This window comes from Ranitomeya variabilis, chromosome 5 (assembly GCF_051348905.1).
Source record: "Ranitomeya variabilis isolate aRanVar5 chromosome 5, aRanVar5.hap1, whole genome shotgun sequence".
Lineage (NCBI taxonomy): Eukaryota > Metazoa > Chordata > Amphibia > Anura > Dendrobatidae > Ranitomeya > Ranitomeya variabilis.
This window is the reverse complement of record NC_135236.1, coordinates 312,941,592-312,958,546: the sequence shown is the minus strand read 5'-3', so window position 1 is coordinate 312,958,546 and position 16,955 is coordinate 312,941,592. Positions and strand designations below refer to the sequence as shown.

General features: G+C 40.5%; 1 protein-coding gene across 1 annotated transcript in view; it reads right to left on the bottom strand.

Moving 5' to 3' along the window:
- Window positions 1-16,955, bottom strand: part of CAMK1D (calcium/calmodulin dependent protein kinase ID) — a 362,392-nt gene that overhangs the window by 12,312 nt on the left and 333,125 nt on the right. Inside the window, exons 7-8 of the mRNA XM_077264591.1 lie at window positions 11,715-11,827; window positions 7,087-7,165 (exon numbers count right to left, since the gene is read on the bottom strand). Coding sequence (XP_077120706.1) covers window positions 7,087-7,165; window positions 11,715-11,827 — 192 coding nt within the window. The remainder of the gene's footprint in view (window positions 1-7,086; window positions 7,166-11,714; window positions 11,828-16,955) is intronic.

Genomic DNA, 16,955 nt, shown 5'->3' with positions numbered 1-16,955 from the left:
TACATACATATTCACATACTAACTGAACACCTAATCCCCGATGCCCGTGTCTCATGCAAACAATCAAAAATAATAAACCAACATATACTCACCTTTCCGACGTAGTCCATTTAATACCGAGTGTCCCACGTTGATCTCACCCGGTGATACACTGACAGGAGGTGATCGCCCCCATAGTGTATCACTGAGCCACTGTGAAAGTTCACCACAGTTCATCAGATGATCAGCTCCGATGCTCTCACTTACGGCACCGCTGCGTGAGAAAGTTCTCACAAAGTGGTAGTGTCGTGAGTGCACCGGAGCTGATGAACTCCGGTGAACTCTCATGGCGGCGCAGTGATACACTGCGGGAGCGATTACCTCCTGTCAGTGTATCGCCGGAGGCCAGGTAGACCGGTCACATCTCCCGATGTGACTGTTCTACACGTGAGATCACCGTGGGATATTCGGTATTAAATGGACTACGTCAGATAGGATGGTATTATATGTTGGTTTATTATTTTTTTGTTTGCAGGGTATGAGGGTGTCGGGGATTAGGCATTCAGTAAGTATGGTAAATTTACATTCAATAAAGAAATCTGTGTGATTATTTCAAATAAAGGACTTTATTCTGGCTGTGTCTTTATTTACCATGTAACTATAGGATTAGTAATGGATAGGTGTCTTATAGACACCTCTCCATTACTAACCTGTGGTTTTGATGTCACTTGACAATACAAAGGTGACATCAACCCCACAAATATGAACATCACTTGCCACCGCTACAGGGCAAGTGAGAAGAGCGAGGCTAAGTGCCAGAATTAGCGCATCTATAAGATGCACCATTTCTGGGGCTGCTGAGAGCTGATGTTTTTAGCCTGGGGGGTGCCAATATCCATGGTCCCTTCCCAGGCTATTAATATCAGCCCGCAGTTGTCTGCCTAGCCTTTGCTGGTTTGATTTTATGGGGACCCTATGTCAATTTTTTCTGGGGTTCCCCTGTAAACTAGCTAGTAAAGGCTAAGCAAACAGTTGTGAGCTGATATTAATAGCCCGGGAACCTTTGGCTATTGGCTCTTTCCCAGAATATTAACATCAGCTCTCAGCCGTCAGCTTTCCCTCTGCTGGTTATGAAAATTATGCAGGAGCCCACGCAATGTTTTAAAAAAGTTTTTGAAAAATAAAACAGATGTTGCATTTCAAAGCAGACTTCTGACAGTTACTGTTTTGACATCACACTTTTTTTTTTTAATAATATATCTATATTTAGCTCTATGGATTTACAAAAACGTGTGAAAAAACGCATGCAAAAATGCAGAAAAACCGCATAAAATGCATGTATTTTCAGCTGCCTTTTTCTGCCAAGAGATGTAAAAACCTTGCAGAAATTTCTGAAAGCAAATACGCAACGTGCGCACATAGCCTAAGCAAAATAAGCATCTGTTTTTCCCATTTTTTTATGACAATGAAAGACCACTAAGATACAGTGCAGACTACATACACAGAATGTATTTACTATCATGGCTCCTTTAACTAAAAGAAAAAAAAAGAATGAAAAATTTGATGCTTTATATACTGGTTTTTCATAGAAAAACATACAAGCCTTTTGAAATTCATGATTTCAATTACCATGAGTTTATATTCATGTCCTGAAACATTCCAGAACATCACAATCACTTTTTCCCTCCATAGTTTATCATTTTCACGTTGCTTTCTATTTAAATGTGTTTGCAATAGTTTTGCATATAAAATTACATTGACATTTAGAGACAAGAGACAGATGCTTACAGTACCGTATGTGTTTTTTTCAAGCAAAGTGTGAAATCCCTAGCAGAAAGAAACATTCATGACATATAGGTCTTGCTCCACAAAATGCCTAATTTATTCTGCTCCATGTGAATGGCATTTTGGAAAATTCCACTCACTTGCATTGTATTGTGCGTAGTTGCAGAATACTCAGGAATGAGCATTGGAAAACAGCATAAAATTCTCCATAGGTGAGCATGGCTTCAGAGTTGTGTCAAATGACATTGTGCATGCTACGAAGGAGATTGCCTCCAAGAAGTGCTACTTTATATGTTTACTACACATCTGCTGAATCTAGGCACTGCTACTAAGGCCCATCCTCCTCCAATACAGCAAATACTAAACGAAGCAAGCAGAAATTCACTATCAAGCTTTGTGACTTATAGCTGTCAATGAGCTGCAGAAAATCCTATTTACAAAAAGACCTGCCACTTGCTTAGAAATGGAGTTTAATACCTTGTAAAACATCTGACCTCTTCTGATTCTGTTGCCGTTTTCCCTTTTGCAATGTGTTGCTCCATTGCAGAGATATTCACATTTCTTCCTTTTGGAGTACAGTGTGTGAAATTTCTGCTTGCAGTCCAAGTGGGCATTTCTTCAGGGTTTTCTTTAGGAGCGGGTGCTTTTTACGCCTCTCTCTCAGATGCTGCCAATCACAGCTCGTTTTGTTGATCTAGCAGTCACAGATGCTGCCGAGCTGCGATCTGCAGCGTGTGGGAAGGAGGGGTGAAAACACAAGCCTCCAAGGAAAGCTCTAAGAGACGCCCAGTTGAACTACAAGCAGAGATTTCACATACTGTGTTCCTAATGCATTAAATGTGAAGTGACAGTGCAAAAAGGAAAATAGTGGTAGAATTAGCAGAGCTCAAGGATTTTTCTAAGGCTCTTAACAAAATTTTTGAGCAGGTGACAGGTCCTCTAATTTTTTAAATCTGACCAGTGTCACTTTATGTGATAATAACTCTGGAACACTTCAACATATCCCATTGATTTTTCGTGACACATTATACTTTATGATAGTGGTAAATTTAGGTTGATATGTTTTGTGTTTATTTATAAAAAATACCAGATATTTGACGAAAGTTCATAAAAAAAAATAGCAATTTTCAAACTTTGAATAACTATTGACAGCAGTATCTAAGGGGTTGAACAGATATGCACAATGCCAACACTGATCGTGGCCGATTCAGCAAATTGTGAGCTATAGTGTACAGCCGACAGCTGCTGGATTGTCACCTGTATGGGGAGGCTATTCTCTTATATCTCAGGTCAGTACACAGACGTATTGGCGGTCATTAAGGGGTTAAGGGGAACGTATTAAAAATGTAAACCCCTCATCCTCAGCCAAATTTTTTAAATGACTGTTAATTCCATTTAAAAGATAAGCCAGTTGATCCCTGACTCCAAAATCCGGCTTCAGCGAGAAATCACGTTTGACGTTCAGTCAGGAAGTGCATATGGACGTTACACTGCATTTACAGCTCCTTAGCCTCCGCTGTATTCCTAAACTTGCAGCACCCTCCCCTGGTCCATGGACAGGTCAGTGGCCAGAGTGCCAATCAGGGGATTGTGCTGCTAGTTCAGAAGTACAGTAGAGGCTAAGGAGCTGTAAATGCACCGTCACGCCCCAATGCACTTCCAGATTGAACTTCAAAACTCAATTTATCACATTGGGCTCATAAAGGGATTGGCTGACTTATATTTTAGAGGGCTACACGATTATATTAATGATTTAGGAGGGAAATCGTTTCTGACAGGTTCCTTTTAAAGTTATTACTATGTATTGCTTTTTAAATCATGCTCTACATATCAGGAACACAACAGCCAGTACATGTAATTTTATTCTTGATATAAATATCTTCTCTTAGGACCCCAGTGCACTATACCGAATATGATGTAAGTCTCCTTTGCATTATACCGAATATGATGTCTCATTCAGACAACCCCTTTAAGACTGATTCCGGATCCACACTAAACATCTATTGGCCAGATTGGATTCTATCTAAAAAAAAGGCTGACTTCTTTGTTTTTCGGGTCATTCCATGTCAAGTGAACCAATGATTTTTACCACTATATTTTTAATTCTTTTGAGATTTTGTTATTTGGTAATAGTGTGTCAGAGAATGCAAAATGCGAAGAAAAAAAAATTCTAGAATTTTTTTTTTTATTTTTTATTGATTTTCAAAGTTCGGAAAAAGTGCGAATTTCGGTGTTGCCTGCCTTTACATTTCTCCCCATAACTCAGGCTAGAAAAGAGATAGAGAAACAAAATAAACACCATTCTACTCAGAACAGTACAGGCTTTCACCAGATATGTCACAAGGGTATCTTTGATAATAATTTACGTATGCGAACGCAGTCGCAAAACTTTAAAACGCATTTCCGAAAAAAACGTTTAATTTAAAAATTTCAAAAACTGCACATGTCCCTGCTATGCTCCTATTCACATCTGTACCAAAATACAAGATGGGATCATTATGGGATCATATTTTAAAAAATAAAACTATTACATTGTCAGTTCAAAAATCTTGATTTCAGATCTGTTCAGCCTGTGGTCTAACAGTGTGGGGTCTAGATTTACCAAATAATCCATGATTGTTAGATATTACTGTATTATTTTATTATGTTACCACATAGAAGCAGGAGAGGACAGAGGAGAAAGCTTTGTTAGGGCTGAGAATGACCAGGGGTAGACAGTGACTGCAGAGCAGATGACAGGCCGGCAGCTCGGGCCTCCACAGACCGTATCCACACCAAACCTTATCACCCAGGAAACTCCTCAAATGGAGGGAGAAAAATATTCTTAACATCCAGTTCATGTATTGTACAAACCAGGACTACGAAGAGGAGAGATTGTGAAAACCTCGGTTACAGGAAGCAGAACCCATCACAGGGGACTCAGCAATACCGGACTGTCATCCCATGTAGTGGAAATAAAGACAGTGACGTCCATGACGTGGTAGAAGGCGGCACAAGATCGGCAATGGATGACACAACTGGTGATGTGACCTGTGAATATGATCGGCGCTGGCGGCTACTGGACTCTCCAAAGATTGTGAAAATGAAGACGTAGAAGTGACTTTTCTGCACCTTCCGGTCCAGCGCCGTCCTTTGTGTATCCAAGAAAATCAGACATTGTAAAAGTGAACAAAAATCAGATATAACTCAGGTGGAGCCGAGCACCATGACAGCCGCACATACTCTGACACAAAAGGAAACAGCCATTGCTAGGGAGCGCTTATGGGCAAGATCACATTTCACCCTCTAGAAGGGACACATTGATGATAGAAGGCCAGTGTAAAAACTTACTATTAATTGTTTGATTAGTTCATATTTTATAGTACGAGGATTTAACTACTGGACTATTCTTCTTAAACACTTCAGAAATGACATGTTTAGTGATATAGTAGAAAAAAAATTGTTCCATGTATAAATAGGTGGTAGAAATATTGGTTCTTTGAATCTTGTTTTTAACATAATTAGGACGAGACTGTATTTAGAAAACCACACTGGAGGATGTGATCACCTTTTATCTTTTGGCTTGTTCAATGAATTCAGGTTGAAAATGCTGAGCAAGTTGTTATGATGATTAAGATGTATTTATTCTGGCACTTTGGTATTTGTTTTTTGTGTTTCTTTATTGTTACATATAAATGTTGAATGCAGTAAGTTGTAATTTGAAAAGAAAAAGGGAAGAAACTCACACAAACATAAAATCAGATGATTCAAGGCTTAAAAAAAAAATACAAATGTGATAGATCCCAAGTTGAATCCCTGTACAAATATAAACAAGGACACAAGTAACACACATGCATGTTTTCACAATTTTAAAACATACGTTTTTTTCAGAATTGCGCATCAAAATTTTTAATTTGATTTCTCCAAAACAAAATATAAAGAAACATAGTCTTGTGACATATCAAATGAAAGCCAGTACCGTTCTGAGAAAAATGATGCCTCTCCCACCTCTATATCTTAATTCTAGCCCGAGATATGATAAAAAATGTAAAGCCATACCAGGCCAAAATCCATGCTTTTTCAAAACTTTAAAAATCTGTAAAAAATTAACTGATGAAGAAAAAAAATTTAAACTTTTAATTTGTAATTAACTAAAGTTGTACTTCATAAAAACAAAAAATAAAAAAGATCTAAAGACGTAAGGTAAAAAAAATATTCATATTTGGATCACTTGATATGGAATGACCCTTTCCACTCTTTCTTCGGGAACGATAACTTTTTTATTTATGTGTCTATAGCTTGTTTTTTTGCGTGATGAGTTTGAGTATTAAATGGCACTAGACATGAGTAATGCCCTGGTTAACTGTGGGACCTTATCTTCACTCCTGTGCCTGATATCCTGGACACCTCTGACGCTTACTCTGCCCCCGTCACATATTTCATGACATCACATGGCACCTAGTAAGCATGAGGCACCTGGGATGGGACCAGACTGGACCCCGGACCATCTAATGCTTCCCACAGCGAGCATTGTCTGAATGCTGCCGGCGTGGGTACAGTCACGTATGCATGCAGTGGCCACGAGAATTCTCCCTCCGTCTCCTTTCTTCTGACACTGCTCGCTGCACTGGCAGTGTATATTAGTGGAGTGAGCAGCGTCATAAGAAAGGAGACAGAGAAGAGAACGCCTGCGAGCAGGGCATGGACGGCTGAACACACACACACTGGCAGCATTCAGACAGTGGGAAGAAAGCACTGTCAATCAGAAGTGGGGGAAGGGGCCCAATATGCAAATGAGACATAACAGTGCACCAAATTTTTCGCCATGCCAAGGGAGCACCGAGCCCTTCTCTTTTGCATATGAATTATCAGACTGTTTTTCTCGGATGGAGAGAAAACGGTTGTGAGACCCTAGCCTTTGAGTGAGTGGTTTCTCTTCATTAACATTCTATCAGTTCTATAGGTGCTGGAACTTCCTTTTACTCGCTACACAACATGCCCTATGCTGGTAACTGTCCAATGGATTGCCTATCACCAACTTAAAGCCTCCGCTTTCCGTTAAGCCTGTATGCAGTTTAACAGACAAGAGGGCAGGGGCCGAGAGACCAAGATCCCTCTACCCTGTTCCTGTGCGTCTCTGCTGATAGAGCTAGATTACACTTGACAGTAGGCAGTGGACAGTAAGACAAAAGGGAGACACCTAGTGGCCAGCACTGGGGCGATTTAGAAGAAGTAAGGCCACACTATTTTTATATTAAGTGATTTGTAGATCACATAAAATGAGAAGACGTACGATGAGAATCTGAGGAGCATTCTACAATCAGCTGAATGAAGCACACTTACCATGGATGTCTCAGGGCCTGTTCACAAGTGTATCTTTTGCTTGGATCTTTCTCCATCAAATGACCTATAAAGTCTTTAGCTGTTGAAATGCAAATAAAAAGTTTATATGGAACAGCTGCCAAATTCTGCACTGTGGTATAAGGAATCTCATCTCCGGATTGACAACTTTTCTGCATATTTATTTTCGGAATATTCAATGCTTATTTGCACACGATATGTTAACAGAAACTAAACTGTTATCATTCTTATTTTGTACCCTTTTAATTTGCATAGCCTATCTGTGTGCACGCTTCATCTGTTAAATCATAGGACTTCATCCAGAATAAGCACATAGTGGCTGATTTAAAGGGGCTGTCCACTAGCTGTGCAAGAGGCACTAAATCTCACCTGCTGCACCAGCTCTTTTCCAGTTATGTCGCCGCTGTGTCTCCTGATGCTCATGTGAAACTCCTATTTCACTTGGATGAAAGCTAAGATATCATAGGGAAATGTAAACACTTCCGATAGGGTGCAGTGGTCATGTGACACAACAATATTACATGAGCACCATGAGACACAACGCCAAAATCGCTGAACAGGTGAGTATATGGTGTTTTTATTTTATAAGGGACCCTGGTGCATTTAAAAAAAGGGTTACCAAGCAGTGGACAACGCCTTTAAAAAAAAAAAAAAAAAAGCTCAAAAGTGCAAGTTAGCGGTAAACTGTCGAGAACAACTTGAACTCGGACAAACTGGACCAATTACAAATGCTGAAATTACACCAAGAGATATTCTTGCCTTCTTCATCTGTTCACGTGAGGCAAATTTTAATCAGATCGAATGTCCATTAACACACAGCAATTTTGGTCTGAAATTGGACAGATATCTGTATATGTTTCACGATAATCGGCATGTCTAAACAAATACTTGTTCCTAGGGTGAAACTATTTTTAATCTTGCTTAACCCCTTCGTGACCGGGCCAATTTTGACCTTAATGACCGGGCCAAATTTTTTAAATCTGACCAGTGTCACTTTATGTGGTAATAACTCTGGAATGCTACAACAGATCCCACTGATTATGAGATTTTTTTTGTGACATATTGTACTTCATTATAGTGGCAAAATTTGTTCAACTTGTGTTTATTTGTGAAAATATCGGAAATTTGGAGAACAGTTTAAAAAATGACGTTTTGGAATGAAGACTTTGATAGAATGGTATGTGGGTGTCATGTCGCATTTGGAGAGCCCCTGATGTGCCTAAACCGTGAAAAAGCCAAATAAGTGACACCATTTTGAAAACTACACCCCTCAAGGATTGTATCCGGGGGTATACTGAGCATTTTGAACCCACAGGTACTACACACAATTTGATAACATTAGGTCGCCATATTGAAAATTTTCATTTTTTCTTCATGAAAATGTTGTTTTAGCCCCAAATTTGTAATTTTCACAATGGATAATACGGACCCCATAATTTGTTGCACAATCTGTCCCGAACGCGGCGATACTTGGGCACATGGCAGGGCTGGGAAAGGAAGGAGGGCTATTTGCCTGAGATAGACTGTGAATGCCATGTCGCATTTGAAGAGCTCCTGTCATGTGAAAACAGCAGAAATCCCCACAAGTGACCCTATTTTGGACACTAGACCCCTCAAGGAATTCATATAGGGGTGTAGTGAGTAATTTGAGCCCATAAGTGACTCTTAGAAGTTTATAACATTGAGACATAGAAATATAACATTTTAGTGGTAAAAATGTAATTTTTGTATTTGCTGCAAATTTGTCAGGTACACAAGGGTTAATAGGTGAAACTAAACCTCACAATACATTGCACAATTTTTCCTGAATGCGGTGCTGCCCCACATGTTGTCAGAAATTACTGTTAGGCCACACATCATGGCTGAGAAGGAAGGAGCGCTATTTGGCATTTGGAGCACAGATTTTGCAAGAATAGTTTGCGGGCAACATTTTCGGAGCCGCTAAGGTGTCTGAACAGCAGAAAAACCACAAACCCCAAAAGTGACCCCATTGTAGAAACTGCACTTCTCAATGAATTCATCTACAGCTGCAGTGACTATTTTGTAACATCCATGCCAGTCTTATTTTGTGTTGAATTGCAAATCTGCCAGTCTAGTACCCATACACTGTGCCTCCATGCAGTGTAGAGCCTCCATACATTGTGCCCAGCTTGTGCTTCTGGCGACACACCCTGTAAATTAAGTAGTCTCTCTCTACAAAAATATTGCCAATGTGGCCGCTTACTGTGGTTTAGGCACAGTGGGGCTCAGAAGGAGGGGGGCATTTCTATTTGGGAGCGTAGAATTCACTAGATTTTATCTGAGTGGGAGCCATGTCACTGTTCCAGAGACTTTGTTCTACCAGTAACGTGGAAACCCCCTATAATTCCGGTGACAAATTACGGACCTGAGTGGGGGCTGGTTTTGTGCGCGATAAATTAGGGTAACATTTTGAGGTACATAACATTTTTTGATTGCTTCCAGTATAAAGCTGGATCACATTCTTGTGTTCTATGCTGAGCACTTATGTTGGGGTTTTCGGTGTCCATGCCACAAAAATGGTATCCAGACGAATCCCCCTATGGAATCATACCATCCATCCATCCATCTACCATAATGAGGTAGATGGAGACACTTCGTACTCCGCTTGGCGTCTGGTCCGGTGGTCTCCATCTTTTTAGGGAGAACATACAAACTCCTTGCAGATGTTGTCCAAGGTGGCATTAGAACCCACGACCCCAGCGCTGCAAGGCTGCAGTGCTAACCACTGAGCCACCGTGCTGCACACTTGTTCTCTAAAAAGAAGCCTTAGAAATGATGGGACACCACCCAAACACAGACCAGTCCAAACTGACTCCATCTGCCTCATAAGTGAGTGGTTCCGTCAGGGGTTTTGTCTGAATCGCGGTTTTGGAGAATTTACAAGCAAACCCTGACATAAGCGCTCAGCGGAGAGTGCAGGACAAATGTGAGCTGTACTTTATTCCGTAAAATGATCAAATAGACATCAGTACAATAATAGTTCTTTTTATTTTTGCACGGTTCACCGGGCGGGATAAGTGATAAGTCAGATTTATTCTTCGGGTCAGTGCGATTACAGCAATACTAGATTTATATAGGTTGTTTTTGAGTTTTGCTGCTATCGCACAGAAAAAATGCTTTTTTATAAAAAAGTATTTTTTTTGTCGCCATATTCTGAGAGTTGTAACTTTTTATTTTTTGGGAACAGAGCTGTATGAGGGCTTATTTTTTGCGGGACGAGTTGCAGATTTTTTTTGGTATCATTTTGGGGTACATAATATTTTTGGATTGCTTTTTATTCAGCTTTTTCAAATACTGAACAAAAAACAGCAATTCATTCATTGTTTTTTTCTTTAAAACCTTGTTTTTATTGAATATATATATATATTTTTTTAAAGATTCAGTCTCTCACAGGTGAAGTGTGCCGACGATAAAAATTACAGACCTCTCCGTTCTCTGTAAGAGGGAAAACTTGCAAAATCGTCAGTGTTTGAAATACTTATTTTCCCCACTGTATATACATCTATCTACACTAAAAAAAAGATCAGATATTTTCAAAAAACATTTGCTAACTTTTTAGTAAGGGGTGTCGCTATGATTTTTGGCAGCTATGGTATCTAGTTTTTATTCTTTATGACATTTACAGTACAGGCTACTTACTGTTATGTTTTGATAGATAGGAATTTTATGGACACGGCAATACCTTATGATTTTTTTTTTTTTAAAGCTGGAAAAAGATTGGCAATTCAAATATACGGTATTTTAAAAAACTTTTTCTTTTTACGTTATGTTTTAGTCCCCTTACGGAACTTGATCGCTTGTACTGTACACTGAAATTCCATTGTATTTCAATATATATTCAGAGAAAAAGAGGACTTAAACTCTATAGCGCCACCTGTTGGAAGTAGCGATCCTGCAAGTTACAATCAACCCTATAACGAGTCGTGCAATATGACTTATGATAAAAGCCAAATCAGTATCTTAATTCGCAAATACGGTGTTTCGGGCTGTTGGCCCTCGTCAATGCGAAGCATGGCGAATAAGCCTCCTTACCTTGACAAGCCAGAGCTAGTATGTCACTCTCCATAAGGAGAAACAATACCCCCCCTTAGACCCCAATATATATTCAAAATGACGTTCTCCTTCATAGCACCACTAAGATGGCAGCAATGGGAGCCTTTAGGGTATGTGCACATTTTGCGGATTCCATTGCGGATTTTTCTGCGCGGATTCTGCAGAATCTGCAGGTAAAATGACCTGCGTTTTACCTGCGGATTCCCTGCGGGTTTTCTGCGGATTTCGCCTGCGGATTCCTATAAAGGAATAGGTGTAAAACGCTGTGGAATCCGCACAAAGAATTGACATGCTGTGGAAAATAAATCACTGCGTTTCCGCGCAGAATTTTCCGCAGAATGTGCACTTCGGATTGGGTTTTCATGGTACAGTACACCGCATGGAAAACTGCTGCGGATCCGTAGGGTCAAATCCGCTGCGGATTCGCAGCCAAATTAACAATGTGTGCACATAGCCTTAGTAGGCCCCTGACTACTATGACAACAGCAACATTCAAATGATTAAACAGCATGATGGTTGATCAATGTTTGATTTACCTGAATCTGATATATCATCCCAATATGGAGAGTCAAATTCATAATCTGCCTTCAGAATCTGTTCAAACAATTTTGAATCATTTTCATCATAGAAAGGTGGATATCCACAAAGTCTGAAAGAATTCACAGACATACAGTATTATTGCCATGTCTTAATGTATTATCTTTTATCATAACTTTAAAAATTATCATTCAGCATCCCTACACTGTGTCTAATTTTTCAGTTCAATTTTCTTTTTGGCCCATTTTTTGGGAAAACTCATGTTTTATCTCAGGAGCGCACCGCTCTGTAGCCTAGTGGCATTCTGTCTGCCAGGGGACAGTGTGCTCCTGATCACTGACAGTTGGGACCAGCATCATGGTTGTGCTGCCGGCTGGATATATACGGTGCCACATCGGAGGAGCACGGTTGTACTACAGCTGACCAGTTTGTGCCTTCCAACAATCTGGCCAGCTTTACAATTTGTATCTAAAAGTTAGTACTCATGCTCATCCGCCTTTGCTATACTGTGGTGGTGGTCGGTAACCTAGACAATTAGCATTAAGAAAAATACAAAATTATTCCGTTCTTGAGAACAGAGGGATTTTTCATAACAAGAAAATTGCAAAAATGCTTGCTGTTAGCAGCACTATGAAATTTAAGGAAATCATTTCTATGAAAACAACACAGCGTACACCCAGTGTAATAAATTCTATCCTCTTTAAACAATATGTCTTCAATGTATTATAGTAGAGGTGGTGTGTGCCTAATACAGGCATTTTCCACAGCTCTATTATTTAAATCATGGCCTCAGTGTACTATCAAAATAATAAACAGCTCGTAATTGCCTATAAATCCTCCGCCATTCTTCCATATCAATGGTCGGGTCTCACATGGGTCTGTTGTCAGCAACTGACTGCTGCAGCCAATCAAAGGCCCCAGTGGTGACGATTTGGGGACCCTGCCAGCAGTAAGGTGGAGCAGTGGGGATCGATAGGTGAGTATAAGCTCTTGGTTATTTTGATAGTACACTTGGGCCATATGTTAGACAGAAAGAAGGAAGCAGAAAACCATTTATTAATAAAATAATGTACACTTAACTCAATGTAGTTGCATCCATACCTCTGATTACAATGTATAAATTTATGTTTGGTTGTAATTTCTGCAAGTCCAGTTATTCAGTAAAAGCCTGTATACACTACTAAAATATAGCGCTGTAAAATCTATGGATACTTTTTGTTCTACTATTTGACAAAATAATGCAGACACTGTTAGAAATGAGAAATCTGTATAAAACAGGCTTTTGTTATAAAGTAACAGGAAATGTAATAACTTGTCTGTGTCTGACTAACATACTTTGCTATCAATGGTGTATTTGACAGATTGTACAATAAACCAAATACAACTGTCTGGAGGTAATTATTATTCATTACTGACTGGCATTTCTGCAGTCACATAAACATATTTTTGGGTTACCCTGTGTGTAATATGTTCACTTATTTGTGTTATACAGTGGAAACCAGAAGTTTACATCTATCTATATAATCGTCTAAGGGGTACTTCCGTCTGTTTGTCTGTCACGGAAATCCCGCAACGCTGATTGGTCGCGGCTGGCCGCGACCAATCAGCGACGGGCACAGTCCGGCCGCGAATTGGCCCTTCCCTTTTCTCCTCCAGTCAGTGCCCCCTCCCTACTCGCCTCCAATCAGTGCCAGAGTGTTGCCCCATCCCGGACCAACTTTTTACTATTGATGCTGCCTATGCAGCATCAATAGTAAAAAGACATAATGTTAAAAATAATAAAAAAAATAAAAAAATTGTGCTATTCTCACCTTCTGCCCGTCCACCGATGCGCGCGATGCTGCCGCCAGCTTCCGTTCCCAGTGAGACTAAGTCATCTGGGTAATTTCGCAATGCATCACTGGGAATGGAAGCTGGCGGCAGAATCGCGCGCATCGGGACAGCTTCGGTAGACGCCGGAGGGTGGGTATATAACTATTTTTCTTTTTTTTAACAGGGATATGGTGCTCACACTGCTATATACTATGTGGGCTGTGTTATATAGTACGTGGGCTGTGTTATATACTGCCTGGCTGCTATATACTACGTGGGCAGTGTTATATACTGCGTGGGCTGTGTTATATACTACGTGGCCTGTGTTATATACTGCGTGGGCTGTGCTATATATTACGTGGGCTGTGCTATATACTACGTGGCTGCTATATACTACGTGGCTGTGCTATATACTATGTGGCTGCTATAGACTATGTGGCTGCTATAGACTATGTGGCTGCTATATACTACGTGGCTGCTATATATTACGTGGCTGTGCTATATACTACATGGCTGTCTGTTATATACTACGTGGCTGTGTTATATACTACGTGGCTGTTCTATATACTACATGGCTGTGCTAAGCGCGACGTACATACATACATATTCTAGAATACCTGATGCGTTAGACTCGGGCCACCATCTTGTACTATATGAAAAGACACATATGCATGTTTTTCTCAATATCTGGCATGAAATCAGAATAAACCTTTCCTGTTTTAGGATTACCCTTACCATAATTATTAATATTTGCCAAATGCCCGAATAATGAGAGAATGTATTAAGGCATTTTTATTACTTACTACAAAGTCAAAAGTTTACATACATTTCATTAGTATTTGGTACCATTGCCCTTAAACTGAATGAATGGGTCAAGCATTTGGGATATCGTTCCACAAGCTTCTCACAATAGTTGTTCAGAATTTGGGCCCATTCCTCCTGACAAAACTGGTGTAACTGATCCAGGTTTGTAGGTCGTCTTGCTCTCACCAAACTTTTCCCATAATTTTTCATTAGGATTGAGATCAGGGCTTTGTGATGGCCACTCCAAAACATTGACTTTGTTATCCTTAAGCCACTTTGTTAACATTTTGGCAGCATGCTTCCGGTCATTGTCCATTTGGAAGATACATATCAGCCCCAAGCTTTAACTTCCTGGCTGATGTCTTGTGATGTTGCTTCAGTATTGCAACATAATCTTCTTTTCTCACGATGCCGTCTATTTTGTGAAGTGCATCAGTCCCTCCTGCAGCAAAACAACCCCACAACATAATACTGCCTCCCCATGTTTCACAGTTGGGATGGTGTTCTTAGGCTTCCAAGCTTCTTTTTCTTCCAAACATAGCAATGGCCATTGTGCCCGAAAAGTTCAATTTTAGTTTCATCACACCACAGGATATGTCTCCAAAAATTAAGGTCTTTGCTCCTGTGTGCATTTGCAAACATTAATCTGTTTTTTTATGCTTCTTTTGGAGTAATGGCTTCTTCCTGGCTGAGTGGCCTTTCAGCCCATGTTGATACAGTCCTCGTTTCACTGTGGATATTGACACAACCTTACCAGCTTCCGCCATCATCTTCACAAGGTCTTTTGCTTTTGTCCTTGGGTTGATATGCACATGTTGGACCAAAGCACGTTCATCTCTGGAACACAGAACCAGTCTCCTTACTGAGTGGTATGATGGCTAGGCATTCCCATCTTGATTGTACTTGTGTATAATTGTTTGTACAGATGAACAAGGTATCTTGAAATTGTACCCAAGGATGAGCCAGACTTCTCCAAGTCCACAATTCTCTTCCTGATATCTTGTCTGATTTCTTTAGACTTTCCTATGATGCTACACAAAGAAGCAGTGTGTTTCAGGTGTGCATTAAAATACATCCACAGGTGTGTCTCTAATTAACTCAGATGTTGCCAAAAAACCTATAAGAAGCTTCCAAACACATGACATCATCATATGGGCAGTCCAGAATTGTTTAAAGGCATAGTAAGCTTAATGTATGTAAACTTTTGAATTGCAGTAAGTAATAAAAATGCCTTAAAACATTCTCTCTCTCATTATTCTGGCATTTGGCAAATATTATTAATAATTATGGTAAAGCTAATTAATCTAAAACGGGAAAGGTTTATACTGATTTCATGTCAGATATTGCGAAAAACATACATATGTGTCTTTTTATATACTGTATGTAAACTTCTGGTTTCAACTGTATATAGTCTGCTTATGTCCAGGAAAGGTTCACGTATCCATACAATACTGTACTGATTTATAAATAATGCTGCCATCATCTACACTATAAGAAAAGAATGTGTTCTCAGCAGCGTATAGAATTATAATTTATAGCGATTGCATTGATAACATAAATAATTATTAGAGATGAAGTTCTTAAAGGGAACCTGTCACCCCCAAAATCGATGGTGAGGTAAGCTCACCGTCATCTGGGGCTTATCTACAGCCAGATGTTACCTGAAAGAGGAGAAAGAGGTTATAATATACTCATCCAGGGGCGGTCCCGCTGCGGTCCGGTCAAATGGGTGTCTCCGGTCCGCTCCGGCGCCTCCTATCTTCCTTCCATGACGTCCTCTTCTGGTCTCAGCGCCGCGGCTTCGGCGCAGGCGTACTTTGTCTGCCCTGTTGAGGGCAGAGCAAAGTACTGCAGTGCGCAGGCGCCGGGTCTCTCTGACCTTACCGGCGCCTGCGCACTGCAGTACTTTGCTCTGCCCTCAACAGGGCAAAGTACGCCTGCGCCGGAGCAGCGGCGTGAAGACCAGAAGAGGACGTCATGGAATGAAGATGGGAGGCGCTGGACCAGACCTGAGACGCCCATCGGAGCGGGACCGCCCCTGGGTGAGTATAATCTAACGTCTTTTTCTCCTCTTTCAGGTAACATCGGCGGCTTATCTACAGCATTACAGAATGCTGTAGATAAGCCCCTGATGACGGTGAGCTTACCTCACCATCGATTTTGGGGGTGACAGATTCGCTTTAAAGATGATTTCCACCTAAAATGTAAAACTGAACATACCGTATTTTTCGGACCATAAGATGTACTTTTTTCCTCAAAAAATGTGGAGGAAAATGAGGGGTGCATCTTATAGTCTGGATGTACCGGCTCTGGATGTGATGGGGAGGTGGGGGAGCGGTATCGGAGGAGCAGCGGGTCACAGAGGCAGGAGCCGGCGGCTGCAGCTAACTCCTGTGCCCACTGCTAAAGCGAAATTAATATTCACTGCACTTCACGCCCATTGAAGGGGAGGGCAATGAATATTCATTTCTCTTTAGCATCCTGGTATGATTGGCCCCTATTCCTGTCCTGGTATGATTGGCCCCATAAAACATAAAAAAAAAAGTGTTGTATTTTCAATAGCTACAATGTTTTATCGACAGGAGATTATCTCTAGAAGACGTATCTCTGCTGCCATGTAGTCT